This window comes from Hemibagrus wyckioides, linkage group LG10 (genome assembly GCF_019097595.1).
Source record: "Hemibagrus wyckioides isolate EC202008001 linkage group LG10, SWU_Hwy_1.0, whole genome shotgun sequence".
Lineage (NCBI taxonomy): Eukaryota > Metazoa > Chordata > Actinopteri > Siluriformes > Bagridae > Hemibagrus > Hemibagrus wyckioides.
Window position 1 is genome coordinate 9,337,109 of NC_080719.1, and position 17,819 is coordinate 9,354,927.

Here is a 17,819-nt window from a genome sequence, read left to right on the forward strand (position 1 = left end):
GCGAAGAAAGAATTTCACTGTGCTGTAATGTATATGTGACAAATAAAGGCTGTTTCATTTCACTGTTTGGGGTCGCCAAAGCAGATCATTTGGTCCGCATGTTTATATTTTTACAGGTTTTACGCCGGATGCCCTTCTTTACGCAACCCTCCCATTTAATCCGGGCTTGGAACTGGAACTGAGAGTTAACTCTTCAGTGGCTGGGTTAGCGCCATGCCCGGGAATCGAACCTGAGCCATGGCAAAGCGAGCACGGGATCCTGCCGCTGGACCACAAGGAGTTAGCAATTAAATAGTGATGTGCAAAAACAGTATTGAAGTGAGTGTGCAAAACAGCATATAAATAGTTTTAGTATAAGTGGAGATGTAAACATAGATGTATATTGAATGAGTGTGTGTGTTTTCAGTTCAGTTCAGTCTAGGTCTTCCATTTCAACCTTTATAAACCATTTGTGTTCATGGAGCTTTGTGCACAGGGGAACTGTCTTGCTGTAGCAGGTTTTGGCCTCTTAGTTCTAGTGAAGGGAAAGATATTCTACACAATAGTGTGCTTACAAGTCTGTGGCAACAGTTTGGGGAAGAACCACATGTAGGTGGTATGCGATGATGAAAATGTATGATCTCATTGTGAAGACAGTTCACAAGTATGGACTAATATTTCATTACTAGTGTTAATGTGGTGGTCTGGGAAACCTGTCAGATTCAATTAAATTTTATTTGTATAGCACTTTTATCAATGGACACTAACATATCAGCTTTACAGGTATTTAAAAAAAATCACAATATTAATTATAACATTTTATCAAGTTGTTGAAAAGCTATGAACTGTAGTGAAATGGACATATGTCTAATTACTATAATTGTAATCAGATAATCAGCTGTCAAAATGTCCACAATGCAATGAAGTTTTCAGAACGACTATGCGGTTGGTTTTTCCAGGCTGCCACACAATTATTAAAGCAAAAAGAGGCTGCAGGTCACATCGAGAAAGACATAATTAAGCTTTTGTGTGAAACTCCACAATGATCCCAAGCTGAGCTTGGTGTTAAAGTACCTGCCCTGGCTGCAGCATACAGCGGCAGGCCAGTAATGACTGCAAACTCATCACAATGCAGGGCGAAGTCCTCTGTATCAGCCTGGTAATTGATGACCAACAGCTTAACCACCTCTAAATGGCCCTGCTGACATGCCGTCGCCAGCATCCAGTTTAACAGGTCTTTGCGGATACATGGAACTAAAAAACATGACATAAAGAGGGACATTTAGTCTAGAACATATATGAAGGCCTGGAGACACTGGCATTTGTTTATAGTCCCTAGCAAAATCTAATTTCTAAGTCCTGTTTTAAGCCACATGTAATTGAGCTTATGCCACTCCTGGGCCCTCGAGCAAGGTCCTTAACCCTCCACTGCTCAGTTGTATAAACAAGATGAAGATAAATAAGTTTAGTCGCTCTGGATAAGGTTGTCTGCCAAAGAGGCCCGTTTTTATACTCTTCAAATGCAGCATACATCATGGCTAACATGCTAAGATACCAACATACACTGTCACTGAGTCTTAAGGTCTGTTCAGATAAATCAAACCATTTCAGAAATAAAACCTTTTCCAGATTAGCTACAATGACACAGATGTATGGTATTTTCAGAAAATGGTCATATGAAAAGACCTTAATAGGCAGCATCATTTACAAGCACTCTACATGCCTCTGATTACTGGGTAAGAAGCTGACTAATTCCATTATTCCATATGGTCCAGGCCAAGCTAAATGCTATTTCAGTCTCCAGAGCAGATGTAACCATCAACCTCATCCAGCACATAGATGAGCTTTGAAATCTGCAATGCTATACAATTACAGCCCAAAGACCAAGCTATGTACATTTGTTACGTTTCAGGTGCATCATTTAACCTAAGGCATAATTACATTACTAAAAGCTAAACTCGGTATCTGATATGTTACCCAATAACATAATTACTAAGTTTTTGGAATGTCACCAGTATAGATATAAAATGCTAAACAAATAGAATTGATGTGACCTAATCACATGATGGGCAAGAAAAAGTACCTCTCTGGTTATTGAGCATAATCACACTGAGTGGAACCCTGAGTGAGCGGTTAGGTCTAATAATATTGTGGGACTTTGCTTTTCACTTCCTGTCACCTTTGGAAAGCCTTTTATGTCACTAAAACATTATAAAAGGTAGGGATTTGTAACCCCTCAAAAATAATTAGAATCCCTCTTGTTTAGAGCTCAGGATTTGGCAAAATGAAACACCTTGCATGTAACATATCTGCCATGACATCAAAAGAAGCTACTTAGATCCACCTCCACTTCCTTAACCTGTACTCCAGTTTTGTTCACCACATCCCCAAAAGGCTGAAATTTTACACACGTAAAATGTCACTTCCTAAAAAAACGCCTTGACGAAAAATTCCAGATAATTAGCCATAACTGGACTGGAGTACAACCCAGAATGATCATTTACACAGATAAATCTTTTAATGTTGCCTTAATTACAAGCAAGAAATCAGGCAAAAGGGCAGGTGAGCCGTTACTTACATGAAATGGAGTTAAGCAGCTCTTGAACCACCGACTCATGACCGTAATGCGCAGCCAGGATAGCCGGATTCCCTTCACTGGGTTCCTGAGAAAATTGGACCCGAGCATCCTTCAAGAGGAACCGAACACTCTCTGTGTCACCATGTTGACTGGCAGCACACAGGAGCTCCGGCTACAGGAAACACATGCAAAGATCCAAACATGAATCTATATTTATATTTAACACTTTACTGCAAACGCAATGGAACACAGCAGAAAAACATATAACTTCCTAATGCATTTCAATAGTATCTGGCTATTTCCATGTCCAAATTGCTTCCCCAGGGGGCCTGGATGTTATTTAGTTCTATAGAGACAAAAAATATTTTTGAAATGTATTTGTATTAACAAGACAATAAGGAATAAAACATACAGTATGCTGTAGGAAAATAATCTACAATGGGGTGGTGTGATGCAGCTGGCATGAAACATAGTTACTGATACTTTTTCTAAAACTACAAATCCTGAATTGTTTTATTCGTTTTATAAAACAGGATGTTCTACACCTTTTTAAAACACACATTTGTGGAACGTCCACAATGCAAATGAGTTCCTATTATCGGGCTGTTATTCTCATATTAAAAATATTAGAAAAATATCCATGCCCTCTTCTTCATACACCTGTCTGTACATGTGAAAAAGAAAATCTATTTTAGTGCTTCACTTAAAATTCAGGAGTTATACAACATGATTTGAATTACTTACAAACTGAGCAAAACAGGGCTGTTGGATACAGAGTAGACGTATATTTATGTAAAAGTATGACTCCACATCTATGGCCTTTTGACCCCAAGAATATTAAGTGTGTTTCACCAGAGCTGATTTGCCAGCACTTTATTTTGCAACATAGGATCCAGCTGATGGTTTACATTTGGAATGCAAAAGAATCCTTTGGCTGAATCAGCTTTTCTGTACTAGTATCAGGAAGTGATGACCACTTCCCTCTTTTTTATTCTGACTTGCACTGGTGGATAGTTGCTAGGAGCCTTGCTTGCAGTTCCCTCCAGAGCACAGCTGAACAGATTAATATAACAAACTATCCTTATGTGATGGATATTTATATATTTTTAAATTGTCACTGCATCAGAAGTCAGAGGTCAGAGCTTCTAGTGGTGTGTTATAACTAACACAAAATCAAGCAAAACTGTGATACTGAGTAATAAATATATAAACCTTTACAATGCAGTTTGAACACTGGGAGAGTTGAATGGGTATGCTTCCCTATTATTCCCTATATTTTTTTTAAAAATTTAATTATTTATTAAAAAGAAATTTAACATTTATCCATATACCTATGCCCTTTTTTAAAACTCGAATTGAATTATGGCAGCAATGTTATGTTTCCTCTGAAGAGGTCAGTAGTCGCACCATGATGTTGTTACTGTCAGAAGAGAGCCAAAGAAAATGGCAGAGGCATGCTTGACTTTTGAGCAACGCAGGATCATTTTAAAGTTTTATTGTAAATATGTGTGTGAAGTTCAAAGACAATGGTGAAGTGTGTTTTGAACAGATCCACCAATACGACTAACAATCGCACAAATTTGTGATGTTTATACAGTAGTTTGTCAAAACCAAATGTGTTTGGATGCTAATGGTCACCACATTGAGCACCTAATATGACTGCATAATTCAGACATGACTTACAGCTACCCTTTGATGTTTATATAAATTTATTCATAACATTTTTATGCATATATTTTAAATGTTGAATTGTTTATAATTTTGGATAGATAGAGATTATAATTTTAGCCACAGATAGTCAGACATCGATAGACAGACACCGATAGACAGACAGATGGATAGATAGATAGATAGATAGATAGATAGATAGATAGATAGATAGATAGATAGATAGATAGATAGATAGATAGATATTAGATCATTTTCAAGGTATGACAATTTGTTCATATTAAGTAAACATTAAGAGAGTTTGTGAATGGGTATGCCTCAATATATTTTTTAATTACCTTATTAAAAATAAATAATAAAAAGAAGAAAGAAACCATCTATCTATCTTATACATATTGTGCTATAAGATTTTGTCCACACCACCCATCCATATGCCCACACTTTAAACCGAAGACTTTAAACCGATGCAAAAAGGTCTGCATTGATTTTGAGGAAAATGTCTTCTAAATGAAACTATTAACACCGCACAATGACCTCAGAAGACGCTTAATGCTCGTAAGTGATCTAACAGTTCAGTTCATTCAGTAGCTTCTGTAACAGGGACAGATGTGAGGAAACTGGCCTGATGGAGTAACAAAGGCTCAGGTGCAAGAGTACACTGATGGCTCGGTCATTAGACCATTCTGGAAAAAAGCCTTCCATTATCTTCATTACAACCTCGTATTCAGCTGTGGTCACTTCTAATCACTTCTAGATTGATTTGTTGCATTTTTCAGCTACTGAGTCAGTGATTTAATAAATAAATACATAAATAAATACATACATACATAAATAAATAAATAGTTTGAACATTTTTTGTTTTATGGTTGCAAATTGCACATAATAATGCCTTTTTTCTTTTTCGCTTCTGTTACTATTTCATAAATGCAATGCTGAAATAAACTGTTTAATTTTCATGTAGAAACAGGCAGAAAAATGAAAAACACCAAAATGATCATATACACCAATCAGGCATAACATTATGAGCAGTGAGAGGTGAAGTGAATAACACTGATGATCTCCTCATCATGGCACCTGTTAGAGGGTGGGATATTTTAGGCAGCAAGTGAACATTTGTCCTCAAAGTTGATGTGTTAGAAGCAGGAAAAATGGGCAAGTGTAAGGATTTGAGCGAGTTTGACAAGGACCAAATTGTGATGGCTAGACGACTGGATCAGAGCATCTCCAAAACTGCAGCTCTTGAAGTGTGTTCCCGGTCTGCAGTGGTCAGTTTCTATCAAAAGTATCCTTTTAGTCTTGTAAGTCCTTTAAGTCCTATGGAGGCGCCACCTTGCAACTTACAGGACTTATAGGATCTGTTGCTAACATCTTGGTGCCAGATACCAAAGCACATCTCAGGGATCTAATGGAGTCCATGCCTCAACAGGACAGGGCTGTTTTAGCAGCAAAAGGGGGACCAACAATATTAGGCAGGTGGTCATAATAATACCTGATCAGTGTATACTGCCGTAAATGACCCTCCCACACTCTTTAAACACACACAGAATACATTTGCAAGCATATAGCGATATGAATTTTGGGTCAATTCATAGAAATATCACATTTATTGTGAGTACTGTATGTATGTACTGTACGTTCCTTGCCAGAAGCCTTTGAAGGTGCAGAGCGTTTGGGCGACATAATAGGGCTTGCAGAAAAACCGTAAAAATACAGCGTACACAGAACAAAACCAAACACTCGGGACAGTGACATGCAAAGAACTGGGATGCTGGAGAATTCTTCCCTTTCCTCAGCTGCATGCATAGCCAGCAGCCAATCACAACCGTGATTAAATGAATGGGGCATTCCGATTGGCCAGTCTCGTTCCTCCAGCCATACTGATTTTCAGCATCCCCGCACCACGCTTTCCTAAACAACGCTACGCTGTACAGTATTTGATATATTATTAACATTTTACTTTATTTTAATTAATGTTTATATTAATGAACTAATTGTATTTTTATTAATAAATTACCTTATTTCAAAATAAAAACAATTGATATACCGGGAAAATCAGAAAAAAAAAGAGTTATGTTCCAAATAAAAACCTAATGCGATATACAGAGACTGCAATATAGTATAATCATACTCATACATACAAGGTACAATGTACAGATTCTCTAATATATATATATATTAGATAATATTATTATGTATATAGTTATATAATTTTGTGACATCTGGCTCTGGAAAGTGTCTGCCTATCCAACCAGGTTTTGATCCACTCCAGCATTAATGTTGTCTTTATCTGTTCTGTTTTGGTGTGGATTTAGAAAAATGTTTGACTTCTCATCTTGTAATAAGGACTAAACTCTGGCAGAGGCAACCAGGTTTGGGATTAAAATATCCTTTCTGGTGTAATATATCTGTTCATCGGAATATCTAATAATAAGAAATACTACCTCAATTCACCCATGTTCAAGATATTTTCCCTGGAACAGTGTATAATGGTGTATAATGAATTGGGGATGTCTACAGAGAAATTTTTAATTAAGACAGACTTCCAAATACTTGTTAGATTTATTAGCCTCAGCTCTACAAGCAATCACTGGAACTGATCACTTCTTGACTCTCAAATGCATTTGGTATAAAGAGAAATGTTGATTTTTTTTAGTAATAAGAAAAGGGTGCTTTGGTGTCAGGAGCAACAGCTATTCTGTATATTTATGTCCACTTATTTCCATAGATTATTCCCTGACACATGATGTATCACCTTGGGATTGTTGATAAAGCAAGGTTATTAAATTCTATACATCAATCACTTCTAATGTGGCCATGTCTAATAGAGGAAAGCATACTCTGCAAGCATTAATTAAATAAATATATCTACCCTATAATTAAGGTGATACAATAGAAATATCCACAGCTGTCAATGTTGTTTGATCTGGTTTCCACCTTACCGTGTCTGTTCGTCCTCCACCGATCTCCTGGCAAGCGATCCGGATCAGCTCGTGTGCCTTGCGCTCTTCGCCTTGCTCGTACGCCTCACGGATGTTCTCTAGGGTGGGCGACTGGGACAAGACCGCACTGCCCGTCGCCGACTGCTTGGCTCCCATTTCTGCAGCACCTGTATCGAGGCATAACAGCAGACTGGTGGGTTAGTTCACAGAGGGGATTGCTAAACACTGATGATAACCCAGTTCTAGGAATGAAGCAGCAGAAAACCAGGTCAGCCTCATGAAGAATTCACACACCACTCCCCCTGGGCTGGAGCTACAGCACTGAGAAGAAGACCATCACAATGTTGTCACTCTGGACTTTGTTTAAATATGTGCAGCTTTTTCGAGCTGGTATTTACAGTAACTGGGAGGTTGTGAGGAGGAGCGCTATATATATTATGTAGAGAAATTAGAGTGGGAGGTGAGGGGGAGAATTTGGCAGTTGGCAGACAGACACATGCTTACAGTAACACACATCTGAGCGTTCAACAGAAAAACACACAAGTGACTGGATAAACAAGATATACAAGGTGTTCATGCCAAGTGTATTTCCTGGCATGCGTACACACACACACACAGACAGACACTCAATTGTACAAACACTCGTGCGTCATACATACTCACGCACACACACAGACACATGCACATGTACGCACACACATACACATGTACGCGCACACAAACATATACACACACACGTAAGCACACAGACACACGTACAGAGCTGATGATAGCAGAGACAACACTGCTGCTTCTTAGCTGATTACAATCAATACGTCTGATCTCGGCTGTAAAACTCAGGATCAATTCTCTAATTTTAGATTCAGTCATCAGCACTGGGATAAAAGGTGATGGATGTATAAACACAGTGTTTTGACTAATACAATAATCCAAATGATTTTGCTTAATAAATAGAATTGCGAATATTTATCACAAAATCTTCAATCAAAATAGTTTTATTGCACTTTTATCATATCAAACCATCCAAAACCAAATCGCTTCTGTTCCTTTTGTCTTATACTTATGCTGAATATGAGGCAACCTGGGAAAACCCATCATCTGCCAAAAATGACCAAAAAATCAGTTTTCTGCCTATAACACAATTTTATGCCTATAACATGCTTGTTTGATTGGTTTTGCTTTGTTTTTTAACCCTGCCTTGGCTACCGTCCTGTGAGGCTAAGCACCAGTCTGCTTAAAGATGGCCTGCTTTTACACTGCTTAAAGAAGTGTGATTTTCCTCACAGGGTGAAAATCATGCTGTTTAGTAGTTATATAAAATAAACATAAGCCTAATGGATTTGGTTTGTAACGAGGCTTTCTAGTTCACACCCAGCATTAACGCACCTCCTGGATGACAGGATTGTAAGCGGTCAGCACTAAGTACTGGTGTGAACAGGGTCAAATGTGTCTCTGTAATCTGATCACTCAAATCACTTTCAGGAGGTGGTCTGGGACGCATACAGCCACTTCGATCCCTCAGCACTGCTCAACTGATCCCACCATCTCTCAGGGTGCAAGGGAGGTACTGTACACAACAAAACTGGCATAGCGGTGAGTCACTGGCTTCAAACCACATCTAAAGACCTACCTCCTCTACCTACAACACTTCAATTAGCTCTTATACATTTATAAATAATTTAATTTAACTTAAGTGTCTTCTGTGTGCTTTTCTTGCTAGATTATTTTCCAAAAAAGGGATTTTAGACTGATATTCTTAGCCTTTGAACCAGTGTACCAACATCAGGATGAAATCTCTGATAGAGCCTTCAAAGCACTTCTGTAAGTCTCTTTGTTTAAGGGCGTCTGCCAAATGCCATAAATTTACTGCAAATCGTATTTGTAGCATGAATGCGAATGCATCTCAACGAAGAACGATCTAATCAATTAGACCATTTCTCTAGTGGGAAAATACATCATTAATGTGAGACAGAAATAATGCTGAACTGTAGAGCTCTCTCTTTCTGCTGCTGGGCTATTTGCAGACCTACAAGCAGCGGATTTTTACTGCTCCATTCCTCATTCATTTATAAGTTTTGTAAGTGAGAACATGGCATGATTGAAATAATTGAAACAGAGCATACAGGTACAAGAAATATGACTGGACATTTCTCCTTGGAAATATTTGCTTTGCATAATAAATATACATCACAGCCTTTTCTCCAGTGTGAACTGATGTATGAACTCTGATCACAAGTGGTCACTGGAGACTCATTCATAATGCCAGGTGTGAACAGCCGTGCGTCTCAGCCGTCCTCGTGTGATCCGGTCGATCAGGAAGCATCCTAATGCCAAGTGTGAACAGGGACAAAATGTTCTCTGTGCTTTAAAAGGCAAGAACTTGGAATAAAGTGAGATACATGCAAAAGAGAATGTTTACATTTACTGCATATAGCATTACATTTTTATCTCATTTTATTTTAACTGAGCAACTGAGGGTTAAGGGCCTTGCTCAGGGGCCCTTGGCAAGCTTGGTGGACCAACCCAACACCTAAGCTACCACATATCCCCCTGTTATGCCATGAACACATTAGACTTAATGTGGTGTTAAAAAAATGGGTAAACATGTGAAAAGATCAAATCTGATTTAAAGCATCATCCACGGGTCATCGGAAACCATCTAATATTTTGAGTTAACACCTTCATTTAAGCAGTTTAATCTGAGAAATCTCTTATTTTAGAACTGTTATGAATAAATCACTGAAGGCTAATCAATATTCAAGCACTTTTCCTTAATAGCTGACAATAACAGCAGTTGTGCCTTGAGTTCAATGTCATCCTCTGTTAAAATGATGAACCAGATATCATGATGCACCTTTGTTCATATGGTTTGTATAATTTTTGAAGGCTGCCTTATGTACTTTGTACAGTTCACTACAAGCTTTTCACAGTGTAGAAAGGCTAAGTGATACGAGCTGCAAAGTGTTGGATGTATGGTCTGGAGGGTAGTGTTGCTGCCTCATAACCCCAGGTTATGCTGAGATTCGATGCTGCTTTACCTGCTTTACTATATAAATAGTGCTTCACACGAACTTCCTCCTTGTCTGAGGAAGCCGGACTGCTGATGCTGTTTCTACTGCTATTAACCACCCAGCTTCTACACAGTCAGATATAGCTTGCTTGAGCAACTACTTCTGTACAGTTTAAAGTGAGAACAGAGCAAGCAAACAACCAAACTGTGCAGCAAATACACCATTGATTGCAGAGTATAATCAAGGCAGCTACCCACCTCGTTTGAGCTAAAAACATCTATGTGTGTGTGATTGCAATTCAAAGGGGCTGATATGAATAATTCAGCGTGCTGAAGTCGGCCGACTGGAGAAAGCCTTTGGGAGAGTAACCATTAGACAAGTCGAGGCCTGCGTCAATACAATATGCTGTCTTTTGGTTTCAGTGCCACGCCAGACCTCAAGTCCTAACTGATCCGCACACCGTGCAAAGGACAGCTGAACATCCAGAACCGGCCTTCTTCCATTTCCATCATCCATACCAGTGTGGAGTAAGAAGTAAAAAGAAGAAAAGCATGGATAACAGATGCAGGCGAATGTTATCATATTGATCTCACTAAATGATCTGGCTGCATTATGTTACTGCTAATTGGAGTTGATTCACTGTGACTCATCCACATCAAACATTAAGCCACTCAGTATACCACAGCACTGCACATGCAATCAGTGAATAATCTACACGATCACAGAAAAGTGTACTTTCGCTTTCTGTATGCAATTAATCTAACAAAAAAAGGACATATTTTATGCATAATTTACACTGTTGAATTCTGATTGGTCAGAAGGTTCTGTAGCAGCAGCTGCATGTCAAACAGCAGGTTCTTGTTCTGAGGTTCTCCTTTTTAAAGTAACAAATGGGCTGAAACACTTTTAAAAAGCACATAATGTCTAGATGCTGACATTTGATATTTCTCTGAGGAGACTATATTTATTTAGCACTTATGGAAGGAGACTCCAGTGTCAGCACTTTGTAACAGTCAGAGATAACACGCAGCATCCCAACACACACTGCACTTACACTATGCACTATGTACTTTACCGACTAGTGTATTCATTCTAGAAGGGTAGCATGGTCTTAAGTTGAACAATAATGGTCACTAACAGTGTTTCCCAGTCGATCGTAAACGACGTCAAACACATCTATCGGGATGCTGCTAGCTTTAGCAGAATATGGTCAATTTTTTTAAAATGTTGTAAAATAAATCACAATTCTGGCTAATTTAAAAGACTTTTCTAAGATGTCTTGTCCATTGGAGTGTCATCTTTTTCACATCCACCGTCAGCGCCTGGTAGCCCTGCCCCTTTTTCACTACGTAAGCCAAGCTGCAAGTGTTGAGTGCATGACGTGTCCAACATTCCACACTGTTTCAGATCAGTAAGCGCATCATCTGGTCACATAAAGTGCTCTTCCTCAACACTACTACACACTGTGTTTATACAACATCGTGTAGAATAGTGTGCAAGTATGTGATCTGAGATGCACCTAAGGTGGCCAGTGTGGTTTCTCGGTTGCTTTGTGGTTTCATGTGAGAATTCATGTGAGAGAAAGAGACAGAGACAGAGAGACAGATAGAGAGAGATAGAGAGAGAGAGAGAGAGAGAGAGAGAGAGGGGAGAGGGCTGTTCAGGGAAGAAGTGATAATTTAAGTGATAACAGGAACTAACATGTTCTGCAGACATTCCACACAGAGAAATAGATAAGTATGACATTTGTTGTTTTTTTTTTCTTTTTATAAATTGCACTTCTTGGTAAAATGCTGTGTTATACGAGGAATAGAACATTTCACAGGCATGCAGTTATTGAAAAATTATCAACATTGATATTAAAATTCAGATCGGCTATAGTTACAGCATTGAGGTGTTTCACACCACTGTGAAGAGCACTGTGTTTAAATATACAGTACATACCAGTAGGGCTGCACGATTATGACAAAAATCATAATGGTTGATTATTCCCTTGAAATTGTAATTGCGATTATTAATTACGATTATCACAATTTACATTAAATGGTATTTTGAATAGATTTATACCACTGTCTGAAGCAAATGCATGCCATATTTTATATAAAAATTTTAAAAAAGCTGAAAACATTCTTCCTGAAAAACTTCTATTACTTAAGACTCAAATGTCAACTATACGTTGCTTTGCACTGCTTTGGTTTCTTTAAATGAAAAAAAGAAAACTATGCATGGTATAAATAATGTTATACTAAAAATAAAATTAATTTATGAATCTAGGCTAAGTAAGTGTGGGAGGGGATGACATCTCTTATCCCGTGCGTTTATGAAGATTTTAAACCCTGCGATGTAAACTGTATTAATCGACGCCATGTCTTTTGCAATGAAATGCGTAATCACTTCAGTTTAGAAGAACCTGTCAGATACGGAGAAGCACAAAACAATGAAGTCGTGATGGGAGTCTGTGTAGCAGTTCTCACATGGCTTGTTGCTTTTTATCACGGTGCAGAAACACACTATAACATGCCGCTCGACATCATCGCTAGTGAATCAAAAATAATTCCACACCACAGATAAAGCATTTCTTTTCAGTTCTCATTCTTGATTCTTCTCAGCAACACTTTGCAAACTATCTGATGTTTCTTTATCAGCGCACATGCTCGGGAAATTAACATGACGATATAGACATGCACAAGTGGATGATCGGGGCGTTGATAAGGAAACGCCTACACACTATTAGGCCTATTAAAAGTCTATAATAGTCTATTATAAGTCACAACGTAACATGCAATAAACACCCCCTAAGCACGCAGAATAATGTAAGTAGATTTTTTTTGTAATCGCAGCCTCGAAACGATTACGTAATCGTGGCATCTGTCATTATAATCGCGATTAGAAAATCAATTAATTGTGCAGCCCTACATACCAGTGTGTTTCTGCAAAAGCTTGTAACAAGTAGTGTTTTTTCTCTTTCTCTAGTTATCGGACATTCAAAGCACATCTCCAAAAACAAAAATATGCCAACAATCCAAGCACACACCTATCAAAACAAAACATTCACTTCAACCCGAGGAGGATCCTTAGATGCACTACAGCGTCTGTCTACATTCTACAACAAAGCAGCTGAAATCACATTAAACCTCATTTTGTGTGAGAAATCGTATTACCAATGACACATGATCTATGCCACTATAAGCAGATTGAAGGCAATTCAGTTCAGATGGAGACGACAGAACTGAATATTTCTACAGAATTTTATTCTGATATGTATAGGTTAACTTTTCTAATGTTTTGTTTGAATGTATTTAGAGAACACCACTGAAGATACAATTTCCTTTTGCTTTCTGATTTTCTGCTATTTTTTTTTTTATCATTATTCAGAATGACTGGCTATTTAATTATTTGTTAATATATGTAGTTGTCATAATATATTCATATAAGATGAATAGCAAGATTTGAAAATTGTGTACTGGGACAGGATGTTGATTACTGAATGCGTTTTCCATAAGTGAGACTTATTTCCTGGAGAAAATGCTACAACATTTTTGTTTGGAATACGTACGCAGTTCGTAAAATTGACTTCTCTTAATTCTTAAGTACGTTAGCCTCAAAGTTCAAATGAGCAGGGGAACTGGGAAGAACTTGCTATCAGCCCTCTTCCACATACATACACACAAAGCTCTAACACGATTGGTTAATATCGCTGGTGAGTGACAGGGAGAGTGTCTCACAAACCAAGTTGTACAATTTAACCCTTTATAATTACATTTAACTTTGTAATATATCCACAAAACACTTACATTACAACAGCCATAAACATTCTCTTCTCCTTAGCCTCTCCTTTTTCCTTTCTCTTTAAGTTAACAGTAAGAGCGGCAGAAAGCTTACTGACCATTTCAAGGTGCTGAAACTGTAGACTCTTGGCTGAAAATGTCACCACATCAAATGTTTTAAAATATAACAGCCTGTTTTTATTTTCTTTAACATTAGCCTCAGATTATGTGAAGCATCTCCCATACCATGATCTGTTACTACAGAAATGAGAACAAGCGCTAATACAAACCTGGGATTGTGGAACTTCTGTCAGAGATGCTGTTAGAAAACAGATCAATACTTCCTGACCAATTAGATTTGAGAATTCAACAGCAAAGTGTTACAAACTATTTTAATCCAATCACATCTCCTTATTACATGAGTCCCATAATGTCTAAGCTTTACGCTAGGAGAGTTCTAGAGCTATGTAGTACAGTCTTGGAGAGTACAATCTGATCACAGCCATCACAAGCACTGAGTTTATTGGAGAGCAGCCATTCAATGCAGTATGTAACCTGACTCTATTTTTTTTCTGCCTTCACGTGGAGTCAGCAGCCCAAACATACCTTCTCATGCTTCGAGAGAACGTCCAACACCTGTGACCTTATCCATAACATCCACAGGACATCATCCGAGCACGCCAGACGTGGCTTCACATCTCCTGGTTGTAGTAGTGCTACCTTGAATCTGGTAGCATGACAGTTCTCAGTTTCTCTTTCCCTGTCTTCCCTCCTCCCTGTCCTTAATGGCAAGGTTACCCACCATCGCTATCCCTTCACCCCCGCCCATTAGGCAGTGAAATCCAACCCTCCCTGTAATGCTCCCAGTGGGCTGTTCCGGGGAAGAGGAGTCCTGCTGTCCCTGCCTAGAGGACTCCAGACTCCATATTCCACATATTCACTCTGCTTCCACAGAACTACATTAGCAGACTGCAATCATTTAATACGTTTAAGACAGCGTGAGCACACCGTCACATAAACGACGTGACGGGACTGAGACATGAGGAAAGGACGTGCACCATCCTACACACGCGCGCACACACACACACACAGCAGTGCTGATAGCGGCACTTCTCTGGCTGATGCTGCCAACCTGGATTGTTGCAACGCTACAGCATGCGAGTGACTATTAAAAGGAAATAATTGGACATTTTCATCTATTATTGATTAGTGTTTCCACTGAGAATTTATAGCTAGATTTGACATTAATTTAAACTCCCCATGCACCTTTAATTGCCAGTAGTCGTTAGCGAAATTAATTATTTCATGATTAAATATTTTTATAGATCACTATGTAGACATTTGTTTTTCCCCCAAAATGCTACTCTGATTTAATATTTAAAAAACATGCAAACCCCATCCCCAAAATATTCCCAGAATATTTTATAAAATGTAATAAAAACAAAAATCTGCAGTATGCAAATTCTCTTGAATCTGACAAAAGTACACGGAAATTTTTTATGTTTTAATAGAATTTTTATGTTTTAATAGAAAAAAAAACAGAAAAAAACCCACAAATTCATCCAAAAGCAGTCATATGGGATCTTGTTTAGGGACACTGCTGTGTTTAAATATTTCAGGAGAAAACTGGGACTATACAGGACCTTTCCCATGCCCAAATCTTATGAATGATGTTGGGTTTTTCTTTTTGCTACACTCAATACTGAAACTGAGCAAACATCTGTGCATGGTTATGGTTCGAGGAACCTTAGCATCTGCTACTTATAGAAGGAAGAAGTGAAACACAGCACAGCTCCAAATAGGTGTTGATAAGCATCTGCTCTAATAGCTTTATCTAGAGGGGATGAATAATACATTACTTAGTGCCTCACATAAGTATTGACACCCCCCCCATATATTTTCCCCATTTTGTACTGTAAAAGCCTGGAACTAAAATGGACTTATTTGCGACTGCTGCCATTCAGTTTACACAGAAGGTCTAACATTTGAAAATATTTTTATTGTGACAAAGGTTAATCCCCCCCCAAATACCCAAATAAATAAATAAATAAATAAATAAATAAATAAATAAATAAATAAATAAAAAATAGTGGTTTCAGAATATTTACCGCAATTCAATGCTGTGCATGAGCATACCAATGATGATTAAATATTTTCAGCCCAGTGCAAGTCATTATATAATTATCTGCCATTTTACACCCAACTCAGGGTGTATGCAAACACAATTAAACTAGTAGTAGCTGACTGAATAAGGCATTGGATTGTTTGTCAAAAAGACATGAGATCAAAACCCAGCACTGCCACAGGGTCCTTAAGCAAAGCCCTTAACCCTCAACTGTTCAGTTGCATAAAAGAGATAAATATAAAAGTGACTTTCACTTCTGTAAGTCGTCTGATGACTGCTGTAAATGTAAAACAGAAGTCTGGTTGCTTCATTCAATCATTTTGGGTATTTCTCTCACAGCCCTGCTCAGGATGCTGTGGGGTGGCAACATTCTCCGACAGCAACCACACTTCAAGGGATTAGGAATTAGATTTCACAATTTCCAGTGTATACACATTATTTGAATACACACTGGAATTTATTTTGGGACAATGTTTTGGGACTTTGTATAGAAGTATGCCGTTTAGGACACAGCCTGGAATTCCCCGTAAATTCAGATTTATCCGTGTGGTGTAAAATGACTCCTACGCCAGACTTCTAGCTTTCATAAGAGAAGTTAGGCCCATGGGTGGAGCAATTAAAGCTGACACTTGCATTTGATATTTTGTTGAGTATATATATATATATATATATATATATATTTATATATGACTCAACAAATTTTAGGAAAAAAAATGTGCAGACTGTTATAGTGACTTCAAATGGAGATCATACAATAATACCCTTACTAAGAAGGCATTCCTCAAAAGCTTCTTATATAATAAAGGGTTCCTAGACACCTAAAGGCAAAGTGAAACGATCTCTAAAAGGGAAACAGACTGGTTCTACAAAGACGCTTTACCAAAGGGACAAACAGAAAAACTCAAATATTTAGCCATTATTTTTTTTAGGAGTGTAAGGATCACACATTACCCAAATTGTTGAACCAAATAAAATACTTTACTTTTACTGGAACAAAGCAATAGAGAGAATGTGTTCATTATTGAATGTGCCACAATGCCACTGTTTCTCTTTATCTTTGTGCTCTGTTTACTCTTTATGCTCTCTGTTTACTCTTTATGCTCTCAACATTGGCTGTTGACAGAATCCATTTACATTGACAAGAATGCACTGCTAGATATGTCAAGAATGTTGGGTATAAAAAGAACACGTTTGATAAACTCAATCTTATGACCTGCTTGAAATTGCTGACCTTCTTGAAATTGCTGCATCAAGAAGGCAGCATGTAGAAATCTCACACCTCTGGATTTAACTGTTAACAAAAAAATCTCCAGGGTAGGGCCATCCATAGACATGCATTTTAAAGATTTGGCTATTTTCTCATTTATTTTTCTGTCATATACTCTCAGTTTCACTGCAGTGGCTTTCGCTTCTTTTGCAAAAGCAAATATTTAAAAACTGAAGCCCTGCCCTGTAACGAATACTCTCTGCACTTATGTTTACACAACAGCTAGATAAGAAACAACACTGGAAGGAAATGAAGGAAATGATTGTGGTCACCTGAAATGGCTTGTGAATAACAGCCACTTATTCAATTCACAGCTGCTCCAAAGAATTACAAAGCATTCTCCATAAACAGCTGAATCCATATAAATCAAAAACAAAAATAGAGTACAGCCACATAGGGAAGTGGAAGGTACAGAGACCACAACTCTAATCACTAAGAGCGACGGGTACAAAGGTCACAACTCCTTCAAAGGAACTGACAGATAC

At 38.0% G+C, this 17,819-nt stretch overlaps 1 protein-coding gene across 2 annotated transcripts in view; it reads right to left on the bottom strand.

Annotated features, from left to right (window-relative positions):
- The window catches only part of lrrk1 (leucine-rich repeat kinase 1), a 113,199-nt gene that overhangs the window by 87,820 nt on the left and 7,560 nt on the right, over positions 1 to 17,819 (bottom strand). For both annotated transcript variants that reach the window (XM_058400599.1, XM_058400600.1), the window contains exons 3-5: positions 7,165 to 7,331; positions 2,558 to 2,729; positions 1,054 to 1,233 (exon numbers count right to left, since the gene is read on the bottom strand). In XM_058400599.1, coding sequence (XP_058256582.1) covers positions 1,054 to 1,233; positions 2,558 to 2,729; positions 7,165 to 7,331 — 519 coding nt within the window. The remainder of the gene's footprint in view (positions 1 to 1,053; positions 1,234 to 2,557; positions 2,730 to 7,164; positions 7,332 to 17,819) is intronic.